The following is a 21,785-nucleotide window of genomic DNA, read 5'->3' as shown; positions in this document are numbered from 1 at the left end:
ATGTACACTATCATCAAAATTAAAAATTTGTTACTAACAACCATCGTGAAGATATCGACGAGATCTTTCATATGAGTCTCGTATCGAATATATTTATATAATAATTTTTTTATGATTAATTATTGATTTAAACAAATATATAAGAAAAAAAAAAGGTTTACCTTAGGTTTTAACTTACTGTGAGAGTCTTTCTAAAGCCAAAATGCTATTAATTTAGCTAAGAATTTAGTTTATGGTGGGAGAGTTTGGTGTTTGGTAAACTAAAAAAATATTTCAAATAATATTCTTGTTTTCTAAGCTAAATTTGGCTTCAAATTTGGCTTATGGTGAGAGATGCTCTAAACGAGAAGTTGTAAGTTCGACTAATAAAATGCTAGTTGTAGTATTCGGGTTACAAATTTTTGACCCTATTAGTGAACTTGTAAGTTCTTCATTTATAAGTTCAATATAGTGTCTAAAACGATTGTCTACGTAGCATAAGCTAATTCATCGATATAATAATAACTTCGTGTCAACGGTGTCTATACTATTAATTTCATGTTTCAATCTTAAACTTCCTAAAACAAGAGTGTGAGAAACAAAAGCATAAGTGGAAGAAATATATTATGGGATGAACCAGATCTCAAGTCATCCACATTCCCCTCTTCTCTTTATTTTTCTTCCTCAGATGCAATCATTAATATCCTTGTATTGCCAATTAAGGCATTCCTTTATTCCTTCACTCTTTTATATATCTACCAATCTCATGCAATGCAATCTACCTCAACACCTTCAACTCACATCACAAACTCATCACCCTCTCCATCCTTGTGTGTCTTCTTGATCAGAACCATGTCGAGCGAGGCAGGCAAGCCCACTGGCCACAAGCAACTCGACCGCGAGCTCCGCGACATGGTCACTTCCATCACCACCCGCGTGACTGATCTTCACAAGTCCCGCTCGGGCCACGGCCATGAGGACGAGGACGAGCATGGTGCGAGTATCATCACTCTTGCCGGAAACAACACCGGAGCCACATTGCGAAGCGAGTTAGATGATCATCATCAAGACAATCTTCGTAAACGTGGTGGCCATCATGGTCTTCAACATGGAGGTCCAACTGGAGAACCGGAGGGGCTGAGCACATATGTGAACAGCAACTTCCAAGCCATCAACAACTCGGTCATGATGGGGGGAAGCTACACGACTAATGATCCGGGTGTTCATCTCGACATTAAGGAATTTTTCGAACCCCATGGGCATGGTAAGCCGGAGAAGAAGGGATGGAAAGGTAAGGAGAAGGAGAAAGAGAAGGAGAAGGAGAAGGAGAAGGAGAAGGAGAGCTTCCAAAGCGACCAACTTAAGGAGCATGATGACGCTTTTGTTTCACTTACCCCTTGAGTGGGTTAAGAACTTAAGATTAATAATAATAAGCCTTTTACGGCTTTAAAATGGCTTTTATGTTAAGTGTAAGTGATAAACTAAATGCTATCGAGTAGCATATCATATCATATTTACTTTCAGAAACGAGAGCCTGCAATTTCTATAAGCTTTTGGGGGCTAATAAAGTAGTATTTCGAATATAATTGAGATTTATATATATGTTCTTGGTTCAAGATGGATTTTATTGTGATTATATGCTACTGAACAAAATGGATTGTGTTGATGTGAACCCTAAACAAAGGAATAATTAAGAACCACCAAGGAAGCTCATGTTGCTAACTAAGGGGTAGTGTAAATTTTTGAAAACTGGATTTGGTAGAGTGCACCAAACTTTGTTGTAGTGCAGCGCAAAGATGACATATGTGAACCCCAATAGCAAGCTATTGTGTTGGACTCACCTGTAAAAAATTTAATATCTTATGAACCATTAGTCCTATCAGATATTAAACTGATAAAAACATATACTGCACTTGATCTTAGCCAAAAGGCCGAGAATGGTATGATGGATGACAAAGGTCTGTGTCGTTTTTGTATGCTGTTTTACTTCCCTGCTTGTTCCTTTCTCCAGTGTGGAATGTGAAGAGAAAAATCGCAAGCTTAACAAAACCAACATGTATAGATAACCTAACTGACATTATCTAATAAAAATGCGAGACTTCAAATCTTCTTTTATTCTGCTTATACCAACTGATTTTTCTCTGTCAGTTTCCTAGCTAGAAGATGATATATATATGATAACAAATCAACTGGGAGGATAAGAAAAAAAAGGAAGCCTTTTCTACAAGAAACCATGTGTGACTTGGCTTCATGGACACCTTGAATCATCATCAACAGAGACTCTGATGGTGACTGGCAGCGGTGGTTGCTCCTGCTCCTTCATCGCTTCGGCTTCTTGGGCTTCTTCTAACTTACACTTCTGCATTTCTTTTTTCTTTCCCCAGAGAAGAATGTACAAGCCAATTATCACAATGATAGACCCCAACAAGCTGCTCAATGCCAATGTAGCAGTAACCAGCAAAGTTAGCACCATAGGTATTTATTATACGTTATGGATGGTATAAGCAACAAGTCTGGAATACATAGAAAAATTCACCTTCCAACGTGGAGTTGTTCATGAAACATTGGGATTCCGATCATCGCAGCCATAATCTGAACAAGGGGGCTAAATGCTGCAGTAAACACAGGTCCCCTTTTCTTCACACACCATGACATCCCCACAAAGCCCAAGCCTGATGCTATCATCCCCTGAACACACCAATAGCTTTCTTATGAACCAAGAAATCACTCGGAGACAGCAAATTTTAGTAGTTCTCTTGTACTTGAAGTTGTTTTCTAAGTTCAGAATAAAATCTTTTTAGAATCAGGAAACCAATAATGACACTCCAATTTTAGCTTTGTACATAAAATGTTCGGTTTGGAGTGCAAGAAGCTAAAACGAGATTATGCTTACAGCAAACATGACAGTGAGGACTTGAGCCTTTCCCCTCAGAACCCACACGGAGAGGTTTCTACTAGTGCACAAACCTAAGATTGCTGACTGAATGGCACCGAAGAAGTTCATTATAGTAGTGCTGGAATACTGACATGGATATAGCTTGCTTATGTTTGATTGTACTAGAAACCATGAAGACCATAACAGAGTTCCTGCAACCAAAGCTACTGAACCAATAGTCCATCTCTCTTTATTTCTGGTGCTGCTAAGCTTGATACCATGATCCATCATGGTAATTTGAGTACCCGTAGATTTCGAATGATCAAACAAAGGAACTCCTTTGTAAAGTGTCAATATCACTGCACCGCATAAGCACACCAGTGTTCCGAGTACTTTGGCTCTACCACTGTTGCATTTCAAGTCCACCGTCTCTATCCTGTCAACAAAAGGAGAGCAACATTTTAGTGAAGTAGCCGAAAATTTTATGTAGTGTGGAACTGAGATTTCTCATTTCTATAATTAATTTCTTACCCGAACGGTAATGCCATGATGAATGTGACCATAGGCACCATGTTGACAAAGGCACAAGCAAAAGTAGCAGATGTGTATTGGATTCCAAGGAGAAAGAAGTACTGTGTTATGGATGACCTTCAAGAAATTAAGCATTATATTTCAGCTCATGGATAAGAATGGAAAATACAAAACTAGATGGGAAAATGAGTCAGTTTTTAGATTTAACTAACCCAACAATGGCACTCAGGAAGAGGTAACACACAATCCTTGGTGTGAGCTTTGGTCTACTATTCCTGCAAAGAAAGCTTTGTTTGTAAGAATAGATATCCAAAAAACTCGAGTTTCCGGAAATGGAAGTGATACTGAGAAATGAGAATCAAAGGTTGCTTACCTTTCCCAAAAGTAGCTAATTGGAGCCAAGAAGATGGTCGAAATTGTCAACCGATACGTAATGAGAACCAAATGGTTCATTCCTTCATCAAGCACTTTCTTCAGCAGAATATTCACTATGGCAAACGAAAAATCTATGGCTACCATAGCAATGAAAGGCTTCCATTCGTCGAAACCCTTCATCTCCCCGGCCATTTGATCAGTCTCAGTTAAGCTAGTAGAAGCAACTCTTCCTAACTAGCTATATCACTCACTCCTGGAAAACAAAGTTTCCCAAGTTCTATATATAAAAAACAAAACTAGCAGGCTAGGAGGCAGAGAGAGCTAGACCAGACCACTCTCAATTTCTGCCTTTTTATCAATGATTTTTCATGTGCTTGATGAGAGGTAATTATAGACAAGACTCCAGAATAAGTGGGTACAAAGCAAGATTAAAATTCTTCAAATCATATCAATGCTTTAAGCAACCAACTTTGACATTATAAAATGTTTGATTCCTTTTCTTTTCTGCTTTCTTTTCACTGATCCTGTCCATATTTTCTAACATGTGGTAGTTTATCATCAGGAATGGGAATCATTTGCAAGGCTTATATACAATTTATGAAACCCCCATTTGCTACAATTTATATACGGTAGTTTGTTCTTAATTGAACTCAGTCCAGCTTTATTTTACTCTTTAGAGTCAACATTTTTACTGTATATAACTTATCATAGGCTGTTTTTAGGCATCTTTTTTAGTGGTGTTGTAGAAGATCATTATATACTCTGTCTCTCACCTCTGCTACTGTACCATGCATGGCATCTAATACTTCTTCTTAGAAAACAGAATGAAACATCAGCTGTGTGGTTTAGAACAACTTAATTGTCAGGTCTTACAACCAAACAAAGAAAGAGAAAAAAAAGAGAGGAGGAACATAATGTTTAAAACAAGGTTTAATGTATATGCATGATTTTTTATGTAATTTTTTTTTTTGAAAATGTATATGCATGATTTAATAACAAGTCAATTGAGCATAAACTTAAAGAATAAGTTTAGTTAATTAGCATGCACGTATTCTCATTTTAAATCACGATCAATGCTCATGGGTTGACATGGGATCCTAGTTCAAAGAGGAAGATTAGGAAATAATGGGAAAGTTGTTGAACTTCGTCAAAAATTTCTGGTGTTGATCATTTCTGTTTCTGTTTCTTCACTTTGTTCACTGCTGGCCGGACTCAAACTCTCAAAGGCCATTGTAGTACGTAGCTGGACTTGTTCTATAAGGATTCAAGAAACTGGATTACTAAGAATCATTTGCTTATCGATCTCCTCGGTCATTCTCATTTTAACGTCTTCTGCTAGCTAGTGTTGTACGTTATTCATGGTGCCAACTCCTCCATGATATCGATTAATACTTTTATCAGTACAGAAATGAAGGACGAAACAGATGGGAGATGATTGAAACTACGCGAGCTTTTCTGTCATGCACTTTTAAGACATGATTGATCAAAACGAGATGTGAATTACTGTTTAGTCTTCTTTTTAATCTTTGCATGTTTCCTGTTCAAAAAAAAAAAAAAAAAATCTTTGCATGTTTTATAATTAGTGATAGCTAGAAGGGCCGGAACTATTCTGTTATCATTCTCAAAAAAAAGAAGGGCCGGAACTATATGTAAGCAACGATCCGCAATATTTGCTTCTCCTCTTTTTTCTCATACTAAGAATCATGCATATATATCTGGTACCAAATTAAAATCACGAATATATTTCCATCTCATATGCATGAGTGCTTTCTGGGATGACACCAGAACCATCAAACAGTTACTTATGTCAGTTTTGCTTTCGTTGGGTGACCTACGACCACTCCTTTGGTTGTTGTGACACTTTGCATGTCCGTTCCGCCTTTTATTCATCAATTCAAGCCAGGCTAGAGGATCATGACTAAGATCACAGTAGCATCGATCCTTTCAGATAGGCACTAGTTCCTTGAGATTTGAGAAGATAGATCATGCATGGTGTTTCTTTTTTGAGTTAATGGAAAATATGCATGAGCCTAGCTAGGTAGCTAGACTCAACAAAGTCATCTATCGACATATCTCCAAAACTGTCTTCCTAGTTTATAAAGGAGTTGTATGTATATCCACCAAAGAGTGGAGATATTTGCTAATCTATGGAGGCATATGCACCATTTATATGGCATTTGATCGACAAATTAAATGAGTTTCCAAAACATATATACAGGTGCCTGTTTCGTGTTCGTATTTAGCTCTAGAGTACTCCTCGTCTTTTTATTGTAGTTGATTTGCAGTTGCAATACTAATGATCGAGTCGCTCCTTGGATAGTAATTCATGCTTATATGCAATGACTAAATTGCAATTATGAATTCTTTGCATTAGAACTATTAGTCTAGCTTTGCGCATATGTAGAGAATAGCATAAACTTGGTAGTGGAAGAAATGGAGAGCATTCTTATATTATGGTCTAATGACTCTTTTTGGATCAAAATCACATGGTTTACTTAATGGTTTTTATGTCCAAATAGACTAATTAGTGTTACTTATATATTCCCCATAGACACACCAATAATAGATTTTGATTTGAGTTCAATCAATGTCTCCGGGATTCGAACCTGGATATGAAGTTTCACATCTAGACTCTTACAAACTCGGCTAATTGTGATGGTTATGATCTAATGACTCTAATCTAGTTGCATTTTCGAGTCGAAGGTTCAATACTCCAAAATCGATAATTAGATCATTGAGGGTAGTGTCAAAAGGAAACTCCCTACACTTATTATTGAAATGACTACACCATGCATGCTTTTGGACTAAGATTGAAAGTGCTAAAGGTGGGTAGAGGAGCGCTTAGCTAGCTAGAAGTGAGATGAGTTGAAGGTTCAATATTATTTAGGAACAAAGTTAGCTTTACTCCAAAGTCGATAAGTTAAATCTTTGATGTTTCTAAAAGGAAACTCCCTATACTCGGTGTTGATCGAAAATGACTCTCATATTCTTTTCGACTAAATGGTAAAGGTGGTTAATAGGGTTGGCAAGAATCACAAGGCATTTGCATGAGTTGAACCTTCATCCAAGTTCGAGGTGCCCAATATCTGGTAGTAGTATGTTGCATGTTGAGTATTGGGGACATGTGCAACTCATATGACAATGATAAAAAAAAACTAATTTCAGTTTACCCCATCAACTTTATGTCGATAATCATCATGTTAGTCTTTCTTCTTTCAATTTTATCAAAAACACCCATCAACTCCCAATTTTCATCAACCGTGTCCAAACCTCCATTCTCCATCTAATTCATCCGTCAAGTGATGATGTAACACCAAGAAGAAAGTTAAATTCCGGAAAAAAAAAAACCCTGTTTGACCATTTTCCCCCATATCGATACATATCTCCTTTCCCATCACAAACTCCTAACCTTAGTGATTTTGATAGGATTGAATGCAATTTGTCTATTTTGCCCTTTTTCTGTGGGCTCAGCGACTTCAAATTTGATTTTCTTCTTAATGCAAGTCATTACATGACAGGGGGAATTGGATGAAAACAGATGTTTGGACACGACTGATGAAAATTAAAAGTTGAGAGATGCTTTTTGATGAAATTAAAAAAAAAATGACTAATATGATAATTGACCTAAAGTTGATGGGGGTAAACTGAAATTAGTCCAGAAAAAAATGTTAGAGAATATGAGTCGTCATGAATCTTAATTGTCGGATGTTTGGGGGCTTAGATGAAATGCTCTCATGTGGAAATTGGTTAGGTCAACCCATATGTTAGTTGAGTTTCTACAGGCCACAAACGGTTTATAAAGTTCCTGATTTGGTAGGCAATCTCCTCCCAAACCAAATATCTATTACCAATAAAATGGTAAAAGTGGATGGACGAAGGAGTGGGGTTCAAATTGTCAATCAGAAGAACATTCCTTTCAAAATAGATTATCCACCAAGATATATCGAGAATTTTTGTTAGACACATGAAGTCTCATTTTTATTGACAACGAAACCGAAAAACTTCCCCTAAATGATATAAACATAGACTTTAGCTTTAGTACAATTTTAGATAAAATAAAAGACTATATATTCATATCATTACATTTTGAGAACATACATATACATCATCTGCTAAACTTGTGTTCAAATATGAGAAATAAGAGAGGAAATAATAAGAAAAAGAAAAAGAGACCGACTTAAATTAGGGACTGCAAATTGACGCAGAGTTCCCGCGGTTCCGGCTTAGTTTCAACGCAACACACACATTTATATACTTCGATCGAGATCGATGGCCCCTACTTCTTCTCTCTACTTTCATCCACGTACTCTCCGCCCTCCTCGCAATTTCAGGTATTCTCCAAACCCTAAATACTGTACATTTTCTCTGTTCGCCACATTCTTACCTGCCTCTTTAATTCTGTAATTCACCTCATATTTTCGCGATTTGCACCCAATCCTAAACACCCTGTTACTGCATTCCCCGTATCATCTCAATTACTGTATGATTTTCTTGTTCCATTTGCTGATGATCATAGTTCCGAAATCAAAATACTTTGTCAAATTCATTCATATGTTCATGTAATTTTGTTTCTTTTTTTGTTGAAATGTTGTATACAGGTTGATTTCGATAAGCCATCACTGGTTTTGAGCTATACAAAACGATGTCTTCTTTCGGATTTGGGTTCGGTCAAACCCCTAACTGTAAGCTTTTACATTGTCATGAACCTGTTGTTTTACCAATTGTTGGTAACATGCAGTTCTTTTAAGGCATTGTCTTGTTGGATTCGTGTTTTAGGGGCTACGAAATTGTATGGTTGTGATTTTGTTTTATGATTATTAGGATTGATCATGACTTGTATGCAATTTGTTTGTTTGTGTTGCAAGAAGAATATGTACTGAATTTAGCTTACTGGTTATGAACTCAAGACTCTTTCTCTCTTATGTAACAGCTTTTAATCCTCCAAAGCCGTTTTCTGAAACCAAAACAGCCTTTGGATGGAGTCCTTTTGGAAACACAACCCCGCCTTGTGGCACTACCACAATCCCGGCTTTAGCCACTAACAACGCTACTTCTGGCACTGCTAGTAGCCCAGCGTTTGACTTTTCCCCTGTTTTTGGTGCCCCGGTTTTCAACAGTGCTAGTGCTCCAGCTTCTGGCACTAATTGTACCATCACTTTGGCCACAACAGGTTCCCCGGTTTTTGGCACTAGTACCCCAACTATTGGCACTACTGTCACCATAACCCCTGGTGTAGGCACTTCTAGTGCTCCAACTGGTGGCACTAACGCCATCGCCATAACCATAAATGTTGGCACTGCTAGTACTTCATCTGTTGGCAATGGTATCACCATAGCCCCCTCTGTTGGCTCTACTGTCACCATAGCCCCAGCTTCGGGAACTAGTATCACCCTAATGCAAGCTGCGGGAACTACTATCACCATAACCAGCAACCCAACTTCTGGTGTAACGAGCACCCCAGGCATTGGTGCTGCAAGTACTCCAACCGTTTGCTTTCCAACATCCACTGCTCCTGCAAGCACCCGAGGCGGTTTTGGCTTTCCAACATCCACTGCTCCTGCAAGCACCCGAGGCGGTTTTGGCTTTCCAACATCCACTGCTCCTGCAAGCACTCAAGGTGGTTTTGGCTTTCCAACATTCACAAGTCCTACAAGCACCCAAGGCGGTTTTGGCTTCCCAGCATCCACTGCTCCTGCAAGCACCCAAGGCGGTTTTGGCTTTCCAACATACACAACTCCTGCTTCAACTTCCACCTTTTCCAGCAGTAAAGTTGGTGCTTCATCTCAGTTTGGAACGCAGAGTTCTCCATTTGGTAAGTAACCTTTATTTCATTTGTATATGAGTGGTTTGCATTGACAAAAGCACAAAAGAATTGAGCAACTGTTTAAAGGTCAAAGGAAAGTATTATACTTGTATATGTTCTGATGTAGGAGCTCAGCCAACACCAATAGTTGGGAACAATGCCTCCAGGCAGTCAGCTTCTGGGAGCCACCAGGGGCATGGAAGTAGAGTGGTTCCTTACACAGCATCTATTGATGCAGATAGTTTTAGTGCTGCCTCTCCTATCAAAATACATTCAATATCAGCAATGCCAATTCATAAGCATAAATGTCATGAGGAACTCAGATGGGAAGATTATCAATTGGGGGATAAAGGTATACTTTTTCAGCTTGAACTAATAACTTTTGCCTTCAGTTTAAGCAATGGTGACATGGTGACTTGCTAAGTTCTGTATTTTTTTTATAAAAAAATCAACTTTCAGGTGGAGCGATTCCTCCCGGTGGGAGCTCTAAACATACCACACAGTCATTTGTTCAGAAAGAAAAACGTGCTTCCTTTTGTCCGTTTGGATGTCCATTTGCTCAAACATCTTCAAGTACTTTTAATACCTCAACTTCATCTCCATGTGCTGAAAGATCTACAAGTTTATTTGCTCAACCATCATCAAATCCATTTGGTCCGCGACCATCTCCAAGTCCATTTGGTGCCCAGCCATCTTCAAGTACATTTGGTGCCAAACCATCTTCGAGTACATTTGGCCCTCCACCATCTTCAAGTTCATTTGGTGCCCAACCATCTTCAAGTATATTTGGTCTTCCACCATCTTCAAGTCCATTTGGTGCAATTTTTGGGAATTCTACTTTTGCACCTTCATCATTTGGGCAAACTTCATCTCCAAATGCAAGTATTTTGTGTTTGTGATCGAACATTAGTATTACATCATTAAGGCCTTAAACTTTAGTTATGTTTCTTTGAAATCTTATCTCCACCTTGAAACCTGATTATAAATCTATATAAACCCCATTTTCTTGTGCAGCCCTCTTGGTTTATGCCTTCACAAGTGTCTGAGCCGGTCGAAACTAGTACTTCCCCCTTCCACAGCAATCTAACAAATACAGGTAGCTTCTTTGGTGTGTGTGTATATATATCCATTTAGATTGAGGTTTGTTTATCAGTTGATGTTGCTGACTTTATTAATTGGTTCTGTTTAGACTTTGTAGGCGACACAAGGGTTTATGATTATTAATTCTCTAGTCTTTTTTAGAATAACGACTCTGGGCAATTGTATGCCATATCTCCTATCACACTGACCTTTTTGTGCATATCATATTTACTGTAGTTGTATTTGGTTATGCTATGTCCATATCGTAGTTCTAGTGAACTTTTGGGATGAAGCAGATCTCATTTGAAAGGGAATGTCCTATGTACTGGTATTTCATGAGACTTCACTCGTTTTCATCTTAATGGGAATATCAAAGTGTATATCCTAATTTTAGAGTTTTGATTTGTTAAGCTGAGTGAATATAAGTTCCCGAAGTGTAGACATTTTAGTTTTTACAAAAGGTTAGTTTCTCAATCTTTTAGATCCTTTGACAAACGTACTTGATTACCCGAGGATTGTACCTGATCACTAAACTGCTGATTAGCACATTCTGTTTGGTCGATCATCTTTGCTGTATGCAAAATAGGTGAACTGTTGATCAGTATCATATTCCAATGTAAATTGTGTGCTTACACCTTTCTACTTGTTCTTGTTTCACACAGCAGGTTCCTCGCCTAGCTTTTACTAGACATGTGATCATGGAGGTACCATTTTGATGAAGTCTCAGGCGGTAGTAGCAGATCTCGTGGAAGGAAGAAGTATCGTGTTATTGTCAATGTGCTATATAAAGCATATATATTAGGTGTTTTTGGTTCACATGTGAAAGGAAAGTGTTGTTTAAAATCCCAAAAAAGTCTTTTGAAGGTTGTATAGAATTTGAGTATGATACTTTCATAGACGTTAGAAATTTCAAGCTTCATTTCGTATTTACCATTTCAGGCATGAATGAATGAGTAGCAGATATGTTCATGTTACCAATACTGAAAGCATGATCCATTATAACTTTAAACTATATTAACTCAAATTTCATGCACGACACATACTATGGTACCTCTAAGAATAGCTGTTCGACTGCTAATTCATGAATCATATTATCGTATTCCCTTTTCTAGTTACATGCCTGCAATGCATTCTTTAGCTGAGGTTCTGGAGAAATAATGAACATATGCCAATTGCTGATCTTCCTTTGCTAACCTATTGAGGACCTCCTTGTTCTCCCTTTCTTGCTTTCTCTGAAATGTGTTTCTCCCTTCCATTAATCTCATGGCAAAGAACATGAAAAGTTCTTGCAACCCCAGGAATACTATTTATATCATATAAAGAAGAAGTTCTTTTGAGTTTAACCGACCCAAAAGCCCGATCGGGATGATGAAGAAGAAGCTCTAATTTGCAATTGTTTGGAGAGTGGAGGCAGATGGGTTTGAGTTGGGTGATGTAAAGTTGGGGTTTCTGAGTTTTTCAGCTTCTGGGAGTATTCACGCATTTCATGTATAAACCCAACCTGGGGTTTATGGGTTTTGTGGATTTCTCTCACTTTCTTTGTTTCCTATGCTCTTTCTTTGAATGTTCTCTTACCTTTCTTTGGTTCATCTTTCTATTTATTAGTTGCCTTTAGGTATCAGGAAAGGCAGCAATTCAAAGACGTTGTGCTGCCACAGCTCTCTATCTAGCTGGTAGCTATTTTGATTAATTACTAGTCCACCACTAGCAGATTTGTTTTCTCCATATATGCTTCAGCTACATATACAGCTCTAGCATTCACCATATATGAACAGCTTGAGATGAGTTAATGGAAACTCTTATTTCAAAATAACATCGATCGTTTATATGTATATGAAATTATGAATAACTTCACTCGTCATATTGATTTTGGGTTCAGGTGGTCAGGATCGGAGCTATATATATAGATCTTAAAACATACATATTGAGTCATATGATGTGTGTACCTACCAAGTAAACAATTAATGAAAAAAGAAAATGAACTTCATGCCATATTAGAAGTAATTTACTCCTGCATGTTATTATTGTCATCTAAACTTTGTTAATTTAGTTTTTGGTTTTGTATTTCTAATTACAGATACTTGGGAAGGACCTGTTTAGAGTGTTGAGGGAGCAATGGGGAGCAAGAACGAACTCGATAGTGTCGGAAAAGACTGTGGTGCTGGAGACATTACGAAAGAGGGTTTGGGGTTAAGATTCTGATTTGGGGGAAGAGATTTTGAGTCAAGTAGATGTCATTGTATGATGATTTGGTTGATCTTTTTAGTTTCCTTGATCTGTAATGTTGATATGCAATGTTGATTTATTATTTTTGGATCTCTAGAGCTGAAATGGTGTAAAACTGTAATAATCATATTTGGGCCCGAAAAAATACATAAAAACGCGAAAAAAGATAAACGAATCGGGCTTAGTCGGGCTTAAAAACTGAAAAGGCTCGAACTGACCCGACCCAAATTTTTCAGGTTTCGGGTCAGGTTTTCTGAAAGCCTGAACCGGCCCGACCCGAGCCCAGCTTTATTTATATGTCAAATAATATAAGTAAGAAACATGTCCGAGCGTATCCGGACGTATCAGATACGGGTTACGGATTCAAAAGGACGTATCCGTGCTACGTAATAATGTCACGATATCTGGCCCAATTCAACGGGCCGAATTCGAACACAAAGCCCAAATGAGACATACAGCACTGCCCGTTTACTTCCTTGGGATCCGGGAGTTCCCGCGCCTCCAGGCATAGTTTTCACGCCCATAAAACTCACCTATTTATACCTGAAAGGCTGAAATTCAGTTCTCACCTTCTCTCTTCCGCGCTCTGCAACCTTTCAGGTATGTTGCGATGCAGATACTGCTGCTGCTGTTATCTATCTCTTCGTTGTAATAGGGTATGGGTCAATAGGCCCAATTTGGCCCAATTAGGAACAGTTAACAAGGCAGTTAGCCTCTCCTATTTGTATTTCGTAATCCTGTAAACTCAGGTATGAAGAAGATCTATCCGTTAGTATTTTCCTTTTCTTCCTTTACACTTTCTCTCTTCCGCGCTCTGCAACCTTTCAGGTACCTCCGAAACCCTAACCCTAATCTTCATCTTTTTTTTTTCTGCTTAATCAGAGTTTTACTGTCACTAATTTTAATATTTTCAGTACTATTTATCGCCGAGTCTCATTGATTCAATCTCTGTATTATATTATCGATTTGGCTCACAATTTCGTTTACTTGTAATCGCCATCGAACCCTGATCGCTTTCATTTTATCTGTTTACTGCTCTATACTGTGTGTGTAATCGCAATTGAAACCTTGATCGGTTTTCAATTTTAGTGGTTTACTGTGTATTTCTCGGTGATTTCTGTTTGCATTTAGTAATTTCTGTTTCAGCTTTATATCGAAGGTCTCGCGCCGCAGAATCAAAAGAAAGGACGATTGTTCCTAACTCTTACTGTAAGCTTTCTCTATCTCTCTAGTCATGTTTTGTTGCCTCAAATTGTTCATAGTGGTGTTGTATTTTCCGGATTGTACTTTCACATTTTCTTTCTTCTTTTCTGGTTGCATAATGCTTTATCTGAAAAAGTTGGTTTGATTATATAGTTTCCCATCCTCCATGAAGTTTTCTTTGTTGTGAGGCAACTGTTTAATAGTATGAATTCCAAGTTCCTAATTGTTTGTGTCAGCTCTTTGTATTATGCCTCTTCTTTAAAAAGAAAGGCAATTTGGTTCTCTGAACTTGGTTGTTTTCTTTTAGGAGTATGTGGATTGATTAATTTTAAAAATACATATAGGATATTTTCCTGGTCATACTCTTTTTATTTGTTCGGCTTGTGAACATGACTGATGCCTTTCTCACTCTATATGGCGTATTTGGTCAAACTCAATCAACAGCTTTTGGTGCTTCATCCTCGCCAGCTTTTGGACAGCAGAGTTCTGCATTTGGTGCATTTTCTACTCCAGTATTTGGTGGATCGTCTAATCAAAGAAGTCCATTTGGTGGAGCATCTGGTACGTCTGTTCTTGGTCAGAAGCCTGCTTTTGGAGCATTTGGGTTGAGTCCTGCTCAAACAAGTCTATTTGGGAGCACAGCTCAACCATCACAACCAGCATTCAGAAGCAATATGTTTGGTAACACCTCTTCACCATTTGGTGGAAGTCAGCCTGCATTTGGAACTAATACTACCCCAGCCTTTGGTTCAACAAACACCACGGCCTTTGGTTCAACAAATACCCCAGCCTTTGGTACCACCACCAACCCTGCTTTTGGTGGCCAAGCCACTCCAGCCTTTGGGGCCACAAGCGCTTCGCCTTTTGGTGGTACAGGTACTCCGGCCTTTGGTGCACCAAGTACTCCCACCTTTGGCTCAACACCAAGTCCTGCATTTGGAAGCACAGGATCTGCATTTGGGACAACAAGTTCCAGCTTGTTTGGAACTGGGGGAGCATTTGGGGCGACTCCAAGCACCCCGTCTTTTGGTCAATCTAGCTCAGCTTTTGGTACTACAACAAGTGCTCCTGCTTTTGGCCAATCAAGCACAGGTTTTGGCTTTTCATCAAGTACTCCTGCATTTGGCCAATCAAGTTCTACCTTTGGTAGCACCCAATTTGGTGCTTCATCTCCTTTTGGAGGGCAGAGTTCTTCATTTGGTGAGTATCTGAGATATTAATGAGTCATTCAACATTTTAATATGAAATTCTGTTCAGATCTCATGGAATAAGTCATCATATCATGGTTTATTGTTGCAATAATGTATTCTTATAATGGTAATGCAGGGGTTCAGTCAACAACACCAACACTTGGAAACAATGCCTTTGGACAGTCAACGTTTGGGGCCCAACAGGGTGGAAGTAGAGCGACTCCTTACACAGGCACATCTGAACCAGATAGTAATGGACTGGGGAAATTGGAGTCAATTTCAGCAATGCCAGCCTATAAAGAAAAAAGTCACGAGGAATTGAGATGGGAGGATTACCAATTAGGGGATAAAGGTACTTTCAAGATTATGTTTTTATTGTTGTAGAAATTTGCAGCATCGGGCCATCGGCCACCTTTAAGATTGTAATTTAACTTAAATTGAACTTTCAGCTGGACCGTCTCCTGCTGGTGGGGGTGGCTTTGGCATGTCAACTGTACAGACAAATCCTTTGAATCCTATTCATGCAACACCGTTTGCTCAAACGTGTTCAAGTCCTTTTAATCATTCAACCTCATCTAGTTTATTTGCTCCAAAAACCTCATCCTTCCCTTCTGCTGGTTTTGGTGTCACTTCATCTTCACCATTTAGTTCGTCTTCACCGTTTAGTTCGTCGTCACCATTTAGTTCTTCTTGGCCGTTTAGTTCATCAACTCAAGGCAATTTGTTTACACCTGCATCATCAGCCCCAGCATTTGGCTCTGCCCCAGCATTTGGCCAAACATCGTCTCCGTTGCCTTTTAGTTCACCGTCGTCCTTCTCATTCTCTACCGCGGCCACATCATCCACTCCCTCATTCAATTTCCCCACTCCTTCAAACCCGCAGACACAGTCTGCTCAAACAGGCACTATCTCATTTCAGCTGAATCCATCAACCTTTCGTTCAAACTTGTTCAATAATACTTCCAGTTTGCAGAGCAGTTCCTTGGGCACTACAAGCAACCAACTGGGTAATAATCCACCAGCTGAAACGGATTCCAGTACTACTATCACCATAAATGAACCATCATTGAGTAATGGTGGATCAAGTCAGCCTGGTTTTGGCTATACTAGTAGCTCAACTTTGGGCACTATCACCATAAACTCAAGTTCTGGATCAAGGATCACAATAACCCCAGCTTCTTCAACTACTATCACCATAACCCCCACTTCAGGCTCCACTACTGTCACCATAGCTCCAAGTTCCGGCACTACCTCAACTTCTACATCTGGACACACTCCATTTGCATCTGTAAGTATCTTTCTTTTACATAAAACTTTGTTCTAAAGTTTATTAATATGCTGTTTGTGCTGTTGGCTTGTCACAAGCTTTATTTTTGGCAACCTGATACTTGATTCGAAACTTATATACTGGTGATATATGTTTTTGTTCCTAATATCTCTTCCTATGTGTAGCCCTTCGTTGTGCCTTCCCAAGCTTCTCAGCCATCTCAGACTAGTACTTCTATCTTCTACACCATCAATAGTTTTGATCAAATTCAGCCAGGTAAGATTATGTTTTTAATATGTTTATGTTCCCTCAGTTATTGAAATCTAGGTCAGTTCATGGTGCTAACTTTACTTATTGCATGTGTTTTCCTTAGGGAACAGAGATGGCTTTGGTTCTTCATTCGAAAGATTGCAGAATAACTCCGGACGGTGGTATGTCATATTTCTTGTTGATACTTGTGTATTATGTGCATATCATATTTACTGTTGTAATTGGGTCCAAATTTCGAAGAAACAAAGGTGAGCTTTTAAGTTATATGAATAATAAGCAAAGGTGCTCATTATAGAATTTTTGTTAGTTACATTGGTATACAGTACAGTTTTAAATGTTGCATCTCTCTCCCAGTCACTAACACATGCATTTTGTCAAGTATGGACCTTTGTTTACTTTGTACATTACTAGTGTCCCCATGTTGTACAGAGTTGTCTTCTGTATATTTATCCACCGAGAGTTTCCAATTAACATTTGGACTGAAGAAACAAGTATGGTGTCATGATCTCGTTTACAGGCTTGGTAGTGCATGCCCTGCTACAAATCCGTTTAATCTGCTACACAGGCCTGGTCAGCTTCCATCTGGTCATGCTGCTCCTTCACCATCAGTTCAAAATGGAATTTCGGGATCTTTGACAGCTATGAGGGATCTCATAGAATCCGTCCGCAACCAATCTGATGTCGCACTGAGAATCACAAAAGAACTGCTTTTGACTAAAGGCAAGGACAAGAACATGGTCTACTCTCCTCTGTCCATACATGTGGTTCTTAGCCTGATAGCAGCTGGGTCGACAAAGGGTCACCCCCTCCACGATGAGATGCTGAAGTTCCTCAAGTCCAGGTCCATCGAGCAGCTAAATGAGCTTGCCTCGAATCTTGTCCCTCTGGTCTTTGCCGATGGAACCACAAGTGGCGGCCCTAGCTTGGCATTCGCCAATGGTGTTTGGGTTGAAACTTCTCTCCCAGTCAAGGCTTCCTTCAAAGAGGTATTGGACAATGCGTACAAGGCAGTTCTAAAGCAAGTAGATTTTAGGACCAAACCTGAGGAAGCGCGTTGCGAAGTTAACTCATGGGTGGAGAAGGTGACCAGAGGCCTTATCAAAGATCTTCTTCCATATGAAACAGTTACGTGCGCCACAAGGATCATTCTTGCAAATGCTTTGTACTTCAAAGGAGCTTGGGATCAGAAGTTTATTGAATCAAGAACAAATATGTTTGATTTTCACCTTCTCAGTGGGAAGTCGGTTAAGGCACCCTTCATGACCAGTTGGAAGGATCAGTTTATAAGTGTCTTTGACAGTTTCAAAGTCTTAAAGCTTCCTTACAAACAAGGTGAGGATCACAATCGGCGCTTCTCCATGTACATGTTTCTTCCTAATGCAAGTAATGGGCTGCCATCTCTGGTTGAGCGATTCTGTTCAGAGGCTGGGTTTTTGGACCGCTATCTTCCTTGCAGAAAAGTTGAAGTTGACAAATTTTTAATCCCGAAGTTTAAGATCACTTTTGGCATTGAAGTTTCTCAAGTTCTGGAAACTTTAGGACTGAAGTTGCCATATTTGTCAGAGACGGTGGTTGGTGATGAACCATTTGTTAACTTGATAATCCACAAGTCCTTTATTGAAGTTAATGAAGAAGGCACAGAAGCTGCTGCTGCTACTGCTGCCGTTGCTGCGTTTGGCTGCGCTGCTCCTTGTCCTGTGATTGAGAAGATAGACTTTGTGGCAGATCATCCATTCCTTTTTCTGATCCGAGAAGAAGTGACTGGAGCAGTGATGTTCGTTGGGCATGTCCTCGACCCCATTGCAGAGTGATCTCTTAGATGTCCTGGCTAAGTCCTATTAGGTTATGTAAATGTTCCTAAGGTTTGTTTTTGAATTGAACAGTTAATCTTTTGATACATCTCCAACAAACTATTACGAGGATCCATGTCCTTGTTTTCTAAACAAATCACTATATGACAGAGGTTCTGCTTGATTCCTTTGATCTTTTTGCTATATGGATTTTAATTAATCTTAACTGTACACATTATCTAATGCTTACTAATTACTGGTCATTCATGTTAAGTTTCTTGCTGTATATTGCTGTACAATACTTGTTTGTTCAATACGCCAATGGTACTTCTCCCAGCTCCTTGATTTATCTGCAAGGTGTCTTTGTCAAATCTTCATCATAAAAAATAAACATGGGTGTCACTTATGTGTCTTAAGGTATGGATACCCAACTAATTTTAACTTGCTATAGCAGGTTAAAACAAACTAACACCGTTAACTCTCCGTTAAGTCTCTCTATACTACAGTTTTCATTAGAAATATCTACCATTCAGATGAGCAAAATCACATAAAATTAGACTTTCTGGAAATTAAAATGATTCTTGAGACTGTCTACAACTATCATAAGAAACATCTACTACTATCACAGAAAATGTTGCAAGTCGAAAGACACATTTAACATAAGACACATCTACTGTTTTCATTAGAAAAGTAGACTTTCTAGAAATCAAAATTGTTCTTGAGATTGAATCAAATCAAGGTAAAATTTGCAACTCTACATTTAATATAAGACACATATACTATTTTCATTACAAATCTTTACCATTAACATAAGTGAAATCAAAGAAAAGTAGACTTTCTAGAAATCAAAATTGTGATTGAGATTGAACCAACCCAAGGTAAAAGATGCAAAGTCTACATTTAACATAACACACATCTGCTATTTTCATTAGAAATGTCTACCATTAACAAAGGCGAAATCAAAGAAAAGTTGACTTTCTGGAAATCAAAATTGTTCTTAAGATTGAATCAATAATGGAAGGTGAAAGTTGCAAAGTCTACATTTAACATAAGACACAACTACTATTTTCATGAGAAATATCTACCATTTAGATGAGAAAAATCACATAAATGTAGACTTTCTGGAAATAAAAATGGTTTTAAGATTGAATCAATTATTGAAGGTGAAAGTTGCAAAGTCTACATTTAACATAAGACACAACTACTCTTTTCAAGAGAAATGTCTACCATTTAGATGAGCAAAATCATAAAAAGGTAGACTTTCTGGAAATAAAAATTGTTCTTGAGATTGAATCAATAATGGAAGGTGAAAATTGCAAAATCTACATTTAACATAACACACATCTACTATTTTCATTAGAAATGTCTACCATTAACATAAGCCAAATAAAAGAAAAGTAGACTTTCTGGAAATCAAAATTGTTCTTGATATTGAATCAACATATGGTAAAAGATGGAAAATCTACATTTAACATAACACACATCTACTATTTTCATTAGAAATGTCTACCATTAACATAAACTAAATCAAAGCAAAGTAGATTTTATGGAAATCAAAATTATTCTTGAGATTGAATCAATAATGAGAAATGTTAAGACATGTGAAATTGTTCATTAGAAATTGTTCTTGCAAAGTTTACATTTAATATAAGACACAACTATTATTTTCATGAGAAATGTTTACCATTTAGATAAACAAAATCACAAAAAAATAGACTTTCTGGAAATCAAAATTGTTCTTGAGATTAAATCAATAATGGAAGGTGAAAGTTGCAAAGTCTACATTTAACATAAGACACAATTACTATTTTCATGAGAAATATCTACCATTTAGATGAGAAAAATCATATAAATGTAGACTTTCTGGAAATAAAAATGGTTCTTAAGAATAAATCAATTATTGAAGGTGAAAATTGCAAAGTCTACATTTAACATAAGACCCAACTACTATTTTCAAGAGAAATGTCTACCATTTAGAAGAGCAAAATCATAAAAAAGTAGACTTTCTCGAAATCAAAATTGTTCTTGAGATTGAATCAATAATGGAAGGTGAAAGTTGCAAAGTTTACATTTAACATAATACACAACTACTATTTTCATGAGAAATATCTACCATTTAGATGAGAAAAATCACATAAATGTTGACTTTCTGGAAATAAAAATGGTTCTTAAGATTGAATAAATTATTGAAGGTGAAAGTTACAAAGTTTACATTTAGAGAAATTTTAAATACACACCCCTAATATCTTAAGGGCCAATTACATATAAGTTCACTTTGAGACATTTTTTCCCAAATAAATCCACCCCAACATTTTTACCCACATAAGTCCACCCAAGTCTAAATAAAGTTTTGTATTAAGTATTAAAGTTCAACATAATTACAGACTGCCATCCAACAAAAAAAATTAGATTTTCTCCTTTATATTTACAAGAATGCCATTAGTATAAAAAGTCAACAACCACTCTCATTTCGGAACAGTCTCCGGCGGACCTCCGGCGAGATTTCCAGCGGACCTCCGGCGAGGTTTCCGGCGAAGTTTCCGGCCGACCTCCGGCGAGATTTCCGACTGACCTCCGGCGAGGTTTCCGGCCGACCTCCGACGATGACAAAAATTACTACTACCAGCTAAAAAAGCTACTACCACCAGCTATAAAAGCTATTACCATCGCCTACAAAAGCTACTACAAAAGTTTCCGGCCGACCTCCGGCGAGATTTCCGACCGACCTCCGGCGAGGTTTCCGGCCGACCTCCGACGATGACAAAAATTACTACTACAAGCTAAAAAAGCTACTACCACCAGCTATAAAAGCTACTACCACCGCCTACAAAAGCTACTACTGTGAGGTTTCTGATGAAAACAAAGCTACTACCACCAGCCACAAAAACTACTACCACAAGCTAACAAAAGCTACTACCACCGCCTACAAAAGCTACTACTGTGAGGTTTCTGATGAAAACAAAAGCTACTACCACCAGCCACAAAAACTACTACCACAAGCTACAAAAGCTACTACCACCGCCTACAAAAACTACTACTGTGAGGTTTTCGACGAACACAAAAGCTACTACCACTAGCGACAAAAGCTACTACCACCAGCTACAAAAGCTACTACCACCAGCTACAAAAGCTACTACCACCACCTACAAAAGCTACTACCACCACCTACAAAAGCTACTACTGTGAGGTTTCCGAT

The 21,785-nt window shown here is 38.2% G+C and overlaps 4 protein-coding genes across 4 annotated transcripts; 3 read left to right on the top strand and 1 right to left on the bottom strand.

The window, feature by feature from the left end:
• Positions 1-2,135: 2,135 nt before the first annotated feature.
• Positions 2,136-4,020, bottom strand: LOC101294421 (auxin-induced protein 5NG4-like). Its single transcript, XM_004309458.1, has 6 exons — positions 3,759-4,020; positions 3,598-3,660; positions 3,386-3,502; positions 2,873-3,290; positions 2,516-2,667; positions 2,136-2,408 (listed from the first exon to the last, which is right to left on the bottom strand). Exons 1-6 carry the CDS (start codon positions 3,950-3,952, stop codon positions 2,228-2,230), a joined length of 1,125 nt encoding a protein of 374 aa, XP_004309506.1. The 5' UTR covers positions 3,953-4,020; the 3' UTR covers positions 2,136-2,227.
• Positions 4,021-7,914: 3,894 nt separating this feature from the next.
• On the top strand, positions 7,915-9,580 carry LOC101313758. The gene is made up of 3 exons (XM_004309518.1): positions 7,915-8,091; positions 8,359-8,442; positions 8,691-9,580. The coding sequence occupies exons 2-3, from the start codon at positions 8,403-8,405 to the stop codon at positions 9,578-9,580; spliced, it is 930 nt and encodes a 309-aa protein (XP_004309566.1). The 5' UTR covers positions 7,915-8,091; positions 8,359-8,402.
• Positions 9,414-11,446, top strand: LOC101294130. The gene is made up of 5 exons (XM_004309457.1): positions 9,414-9,572; positions 9,691-9,915; positions 10,023-10,441; positions 10,578-10,659; positions 11,306-11,446. The coding sequence occupies exons 2-4, from the start codon at positions 9,721-9,723 to the stop codon at positions 10,648-10,650; spliced, it is 687 nt and encodes a 228-aa protein (XP_004309505.1). The 5' UTR covers positions 9,414-9,572; positions 9,691-9,720; the 3' UTR covers positions 10,651-10,659; positions 11,306-11,446.
• Positions 11,447-13,669: 2,223 nt separating this feature from the next.
• On the top strand, positions 13,670-18,742 carry LOC101313468. The gene is made up of 8 exons (XM_004309517.1): positions 13,670-13,697; positions 14,016-14,078; positions 14,517-15,272; positions 15,399-15,614; positions 15,712-16,550; positions 16,715-16,805; positions 16,903-16,960; positions 17,317-18,742. Exons 3-8 carry the CDS (start codon positions 14,747-14,749, stop codon positions 18,608-18,610), a joined length of 3,024 nt encoding a protein of 1,007 aa, XP_004309565.1. The 5' UTR covers positions 13,670-13,697; positions 14,016-14,078; positions 14,517-14,746; the 3' UTR covers positions 18,611-18,742.
• Positions 18,743-21,785: the final 3,043 nt, after the last annotated feature.

The sequence above is a fragment of the Fragaria vesca genome, unplaced genomic scaffold (assembly GCF_000184155.1).
Source record: "Fragaria vesca subsp. vesca unplaced genomic scaffold, FraVesHawaii_1.0 scf0512956, whole genome shotgun sequence".
NCBI classification, from domain to species: domain Eukaryota; kingdom Viridiplantae; phylum Streptophyta; class Magnoliopsida; order Rosales; family Rosaceae; genus Fragaria; species Fragaria vesca.
This window is presented reverse-complemented; position numbering and strand designations above follow the sequence as displayed.

What these genes read in the sequence shown, in the direction of transcription:
- LOC101294421 (XM_004309458.1), bottom strand. Translation starts at nt 3,952, where the DNA reads ATGGCCGGGGAGATGAAGGGTTTCGACGAATGGAAGCCTTTCATTGCT. An exon ending in ATTAGCTACTTTTGGGAAAG is followed by an intron (nt 3,661 to 3,758) that starts GTAAGCAACCTT and finishes CTTTCTTTGCAG; the next exon opens with GAATAGTAGACCAAAGCTCA. An exon ending in TCCTCACTGTCATGTTTGCT is followed by an intron (nt 2,668 to 2,872) that starts GTAAGCATAATC and finishes TGGTGTGTTCAG; the next exon opens with GGGATGATAGCATCAGGCTT.
- LOC101313758 (XM_004309518.1), top strand. Translation starts at nt 8,403, where the DNA reads ATGTCTTCTTTCGGATTTGGGTTCGGTCAAACCCCTAACT. An exon ending in GTTCGGTCAAACCCCTAACT is followed by an intron (nt 8,443 to 8,690) that starts GTAAGCTTTTAC and finishes CTTATGTAACAG; the next exon opens with CTTTTAATCCTCCAAAGCCG.
- LOC101294130 (XM_004309457.1), top strand. Translation starts at nt 9,721, where the DNA reads ATGCCTCCAGGCAGTCAGCTTCTGGGAGCCACCAGGGGCATGGAAGTA. An exon ending in TTATCAATTGGGGGATAAAG is followed by an intron (nt 9,916 to 10,022) that starts GTATACTTTTTC and finishes ATCAACTTTCAG; the next exon opens with GTGGAGCGATTCCTCCCGGT. An exon ending in GGCAAACTTCATCTCCAAAT is followed by an intron (nt 10,442 to 10,577) that starts GCAAGTATTTTG and finishes TTTCTTGTGCAG; the next exon opens with CCCTCTTGGTTTATGCCTTC.
- LOC101313468 (XM_004309517.1), top strand. Translation starts at nt 14,747, where the DNA reads ATGTTTGGTAACACCTCTTCACCATTTGGTGGAAGTCAGCCTGCATTT. An exon ending in AGGGCAGAGTTCTTCATTTG is followed by an intron (nt 15,273 to 15,398) that starts GTGAGTATCTGA and finishes ATGGTAATGCAG; the next exon opens with GGGTTCAGTCAACAACACCA. An exon ending in TTACCAATTAGGGGATAAAG is followed by an intron (nt 15,615 to 15,711) that starts GTACTTTCAAGA and finishes TTGAACTTTCAG; the next exon opens with CTGGACCGTCTCCTGCTGGT.